Source organism: Rhincodon typus, chromosome 46, assembly GCF_021869965.1.
Source record: "Rhincodon typus isolate 14 chromosome 46, sRhiTyp1.1, whole genome shotgun sequence".
In the NCBI taxonomy this organism is placed as follows: domain Eukaryota; kingdom Metazoa; phylum Chordata; class Chondrichthyes; order Orectolobiformes; family Rhincodontidae; genus Rhincodon; species Rhincodon typus.
Genome location: NC_063377.1, coordinates 10,815,021 through 10,819,743, shown reverse-complemented (window position 1 = coordinate 10,819,743; position 4,723 = coordinate 10,815,021). Strand labels below are relative to the sequence as shown.

Here is a 4,723-nt window from a genome sequence, read left to right as displayed (position 1 = left end):
CTTCTATGAGCAAGTTAATTCTGAATCCACATGGCCAAGTCACCGTGGATCCCATGCATATTAATCTTCTGGATGAGCCTACCATGAGGGACCTTGTCGAAAGCCTTACTAAAATCCATGTAAACAACATCCACTGCTGTACTCTCAGGCTAGGTCATGTCTTACTAACTTCATTGAATTTTTCGAGGTGACGAGGTGATTGATGAGGATACAGCAGTGGATGTTGTTTACATGGATTTTAGTAAGGCTTTTGACAAGGTCCCTCATGGTAGGCTCATCCAGAAGATTAAGATACATGGGATGCATAATGACTTGGCTACGTGGATTCAGAATTGGCTTGCCCATAGAAGACAGAGGGTACTGGTGGAAAGTTGTTTCTCAGTCTATAGGTCCCTGACTAGTGGTGTTCCACAGAGATCTGTACTGGGACGTCTATTTGTGATATTTATAAATGACTTGGATGAAAATGTAGATGGATAGGTTAGTAAGTTTGCAGACGAAACAAAGATTGGTGGAGTTGTGGATAGTGTCGAAGGTTGTCAAAGGATACAGCGGGATACAGATCAGTTGCAGATATGGGTGGAGAAATGGCAGATGGAATTTATTCTGGGCAAGTGCGAGTTGCTGCACTTTGGGAGACCAAATGTTAAGGAAAAGTATACAGTTAATGGCAGGACTCTGAACAGCATTGATGTACAGAAGGATCTTGGGGTTCAAATCCATAGCTCCCTAAAAGTAGCCATGCAAGTAGATATGCCTTCTCTACCACCTATGCCATGCATGTATTTATAGGTTGGGGAATTGAGTACAAGAGTCAGGATGTCATGTTACAGCTTTATAAGACTTTGTTTAGGCCACGCTTGGAGTATTGTGTTCAGTTCTGATTGCCACATTACAGGAAGGATGTGGAGGCTTTGGAGAGGATGCAAAAGAGGTTTTTTTTTTTATTTATTAACAGGATGAGGGCATCACTGGCTAGGCAGCATTTATTGCCCAGGGAACAGTTCAGAGTCAACCAAATTGCTGTGGGTCTGGAGTCACATGTAGGCCAGACCAGGTAAGGATGGCAGTTTCCTTCCCTACTGGGCATTAGTGAACCAGATGGCAATGGATTCACGGTCATCATTGGATTCTTAATTCCAGATATTTTATTGAATTCAAATTCCACTATCTGTCATGGCGGGATTCGAACCTGGGTCCCCAGAATGTTATCTGGGTCTCTGGATTAACAGTCTAGTGATAATACCACTAGGCCATTGCCTCCCCAAGATGCTGCCTGGATTAGAGGGTATGAGCTGTAGGAGAGGCTAGAAAAATCTGGGTTGTTTTCTCTGGAGTGGCAGAGGCTGAGTGGAGACTTGATAGAAGTTTACAAAGTTATGAGATGCATAGATAGTTGATGGTCAGAATCTTTCTCCCAGAGTTGAAGTGTCTAATACTAGTGAGGGCATGCATTTCAGGTTTGAAGGGGGAAGTTCAAAGGAGATGTGAGGGGCAAATTTTTTTTTTTTTTTTAAACAGCATGTGGTAGGAGTCTGGAACACACTGCCAGGGTGGTGGTGGAGGCAGATACAATGGGCCATTTAGGGGACTTTTAGATAAGCACATGAATTGCAAGGAGGGATATGGACCAATGGCAGGTAGAAGGGATTAGTTTAGTTTGGCTTCATGTTTGGCACAACATCATAGGCTGAAGGGCCCGTTCCTGTGTTGTACAGTTCTATGTTCTACAAGGGAGCCTCCAAAATGTCTACCTCTTTCCTCAACTAAAGATTCCCTATCACCATATTTGACAAGGCCCTCAGTCATGTCCGACCAATCTCCCGCACTTTGGTGCACTCACCCTTCTCTCTCCCAGAATGGAAGTAATGTTCTTCTGATCCTCACTTACCACCCCACCACACATCGAAAGGATCATTATTTGCCATTTCTGCCACCTCCAGCGGGATGCCACCACCAGACACCTATTCCCCCTCCCGCCTTTGTCTCGTCTTCCACAGGGACTGTTCCCTCTGGGTCTGCTTCTCCTCCACTCCCAACACCTCCAGTGTACCTTTTAAGGTGCAACACCTGCCCGTGTACTTCATCTCACTGCCCAAGGTCCCAGACACAACTTCCATGTGAAGCAGCGTGTTACCTGACCTTCACGCAATCTGGGCTACTGTATTTGCTGCTCAGAATGTAATCTGCTCTACAATGGGAGATGGGTGACCGCTTTGTGGAACATCTATATTCTTTCCACAAAAATTGATCCTGAATTTCCCGTTACTTGCCATTTCAACACACCACTGTGTTCCCTGTCCGACCTCTCTGTCTTCAGCTTGCTGCAGTGCTCCAGAGAAGTTCACTTTCACTGCAAGCTGGTAGAACATCATCTCATTTTCCACTAGGTAACCCTGCAGTCTTCGTAGGACTCAATATTGAGTTCAATAATTTTGGGGCCTGAGTGCCTTCTCCCATGACTTTACCAATTCCCCGTGCTAGACCTTGTCACAAATGGTCCTCATTACCTGATATTGATTCTTCCTGGCTGACTTTTACTTATTCCTTCGTCTGTCCAACTGATTTTTTTCTCTTTCTCTGGGCTCCATCACCACCTATCATTTACTTCTCCCCCCCTTCCTCACCCCATCTTCAGCATATATACCAACCTTTTCCTAGCTACAATCAGTTTTGAAGAAGAGTCACTGGACCTGAAATGTTAACTCTGCTTCCTCTCCACAGATGCTGCCAGACCTGCTGAGTTTTTCCAGCAATTTCTGCTTTTGTCAGTTGTGATCCTGTTGGGTGTAGAGTACGTTTGAAGGCCCAAATAACCACGTGCTGCTCCTTTGTTATATATTTGTCAGTGAATGTTAATCTTGGTGTTGTTTCTGCCACATGTTGCAGAATCTGAATAATCATGTAACTGGTTGGACAGACTGGAACATTGCGTTGAACTTGCAAGGTGGCCCGAACTGGGTGAAAAACTTTGCTGACAGTCCGGTCATTGTGAACAGTCATCAGGATACCTTCTACAAACAGCCTATGTTCTACCACATGGCCCATTTTAGGTAAAAGCCATTTGTCTGACACATGGTTTAATTCTGCAGGGGCTGGTGTTCGCACATGTGCATTTCATAGAAGAACCATAGAATCCCTACAGTGTGGAAGCAGGCCATTTGGCCCAACGGTTCCACACCGACTCTCCTGAAGACATCCCACCCAGACTCACCCCCTACACTATCCCTGCATTTCCCACTGTAGACGGTGTGGGCAATTTAGCATGGCAAATCCACCCAACTCTACACTGTGGGAAGGAAACCAGAGCACCCGGAGGAAACCCATGCAGACACGGAGAATGTGCAGACTCCACACAGACGGTCGCCCAAGGCTGGAATCAAACCTGGGTGTCTGGCGCTAAGAGGCAACTTGCTGCATTTGTTGTACAAGTTGACGCTCCTTAAAGGGAGTTGATGTTTGAGCTGCAGTGTGATGTCTCATTATTTCTGGCTGCAGCATCAGTTAGTGAGAGCCTAGTGCTGCCTCCTCATGGATGCACACTTACCTTCTTTGTCTCCTCGTAGTCACAGTTAATGTGACTTGTAGGTAGTCAATGAGACAGAATAGCACCTTGTTATCAAAAACAAGAGTCTCTCTCCACCTCCGACTCTTGAACAGCCGTCAGAAGAGCAGAGGAAGGAGGAGTAATCATGCTGCTCTACCCTGACCACAGGCCATCTACACAACTCGACGTTCCTGTCTTTTCCCCGTAACCCTCCATTCCCTTACTGATCATAGATTCACCACTCGCTCAGAGATGAAATTCCTCCTCATCTCTGTCTTAAATGATCAACCCCTTATTCTGAGGTTATGCGCTCTATTCCTAGACTCTCCCACAAAGGGAGCATAATAAATAAAAGGTAAATATTTCTTGTTACTGAAGTTGCAATACTGTTCGATGTACTGGGCCTTTCTTTATGCTGAATACGTTCCATTTCCAACATCAATCCAAAGGAAGGTTGCAGCAATGGCCTCGACAGAGGACTGCCTCGTATTTTGTTTGCAGATAACACGAGATTAGCCGGGTGGTTGACAGTGAGGAAGAAGGGTACAGGATGATATAGACAGATTGGACACCTTGGTAGATCAGAGGCTAGTAGAGTTTAACCCTGTTAAGTGTGAACACTTTGAAGGTGTAACAAGACAAAGGAGTATTCAATGAATAGCAGGATACTAGGAAGTTCAGAGGAACAGAGTTCTTGGGGTGCTTGTCCACAGATCCGTGAAGGTGGCAAGACCGGTTAATAGGGTACTTAAGAAGGCATATGGGACACTTGCCTTTATCAGTAGTGGCGTGGGTTATAAGAGAAGAGAGGTTATTTTGGAGCTGCACATAAAGTCATAGAGCTGTACAGCATGGAAACAAACCTTTCAGTCCAACTCGTCCTTGCCGACCAGATATCCTAATTGACTGAGGTTGTAGACGTGCTCACTGCGCCAGTGGATTTGGTCGCGAATGTTTCGTCACCCTGCTAGGTAACATTGTCAGCGTGCCTCCGGTGAAGCATCGGTGTTCTGTCCCACTTGTTGTTTATGTGCCTCGGTTTGCTGGGGTGGTTGGTATTACTTCCAGTTTTGTTTCTCAGTGGTTTGTACACGGGATCTAATTCAATATGTTTGTTAATGGAGTTCCGGTTGGAATACCAGCCCTCCAGAAATTCCCTGGCATGTCTCTGTTTGG

General features: G+C 45.6%; 1 protein-coding gene across 1 annotated transcript in view; it reads left to right on the top strand.

Moving 5' to 3' along the window:
- Nucleotides 1-2,641: 2,641 nt before the first annotated feature.
- The window catches only part of LOC125487895 (lysosomal acid glucosylceramidase-like), a 5,565-nt gene continuing 3,483 nt past the window's right edge, over nt 2,642-4,723 (top strand). The window contains exon 1 of the mRNA XM_048620485.1: nt 2,642-3,053. Within this exon, the coding sequence (XP_048476442.1) occupies nt 2,881-3,053 (173 nt within the window). The 5' untranslated portion in view covers nt 2,642-2,880. The remainder of the gene's footprint in view (nt 3,054-4,723) is intronic.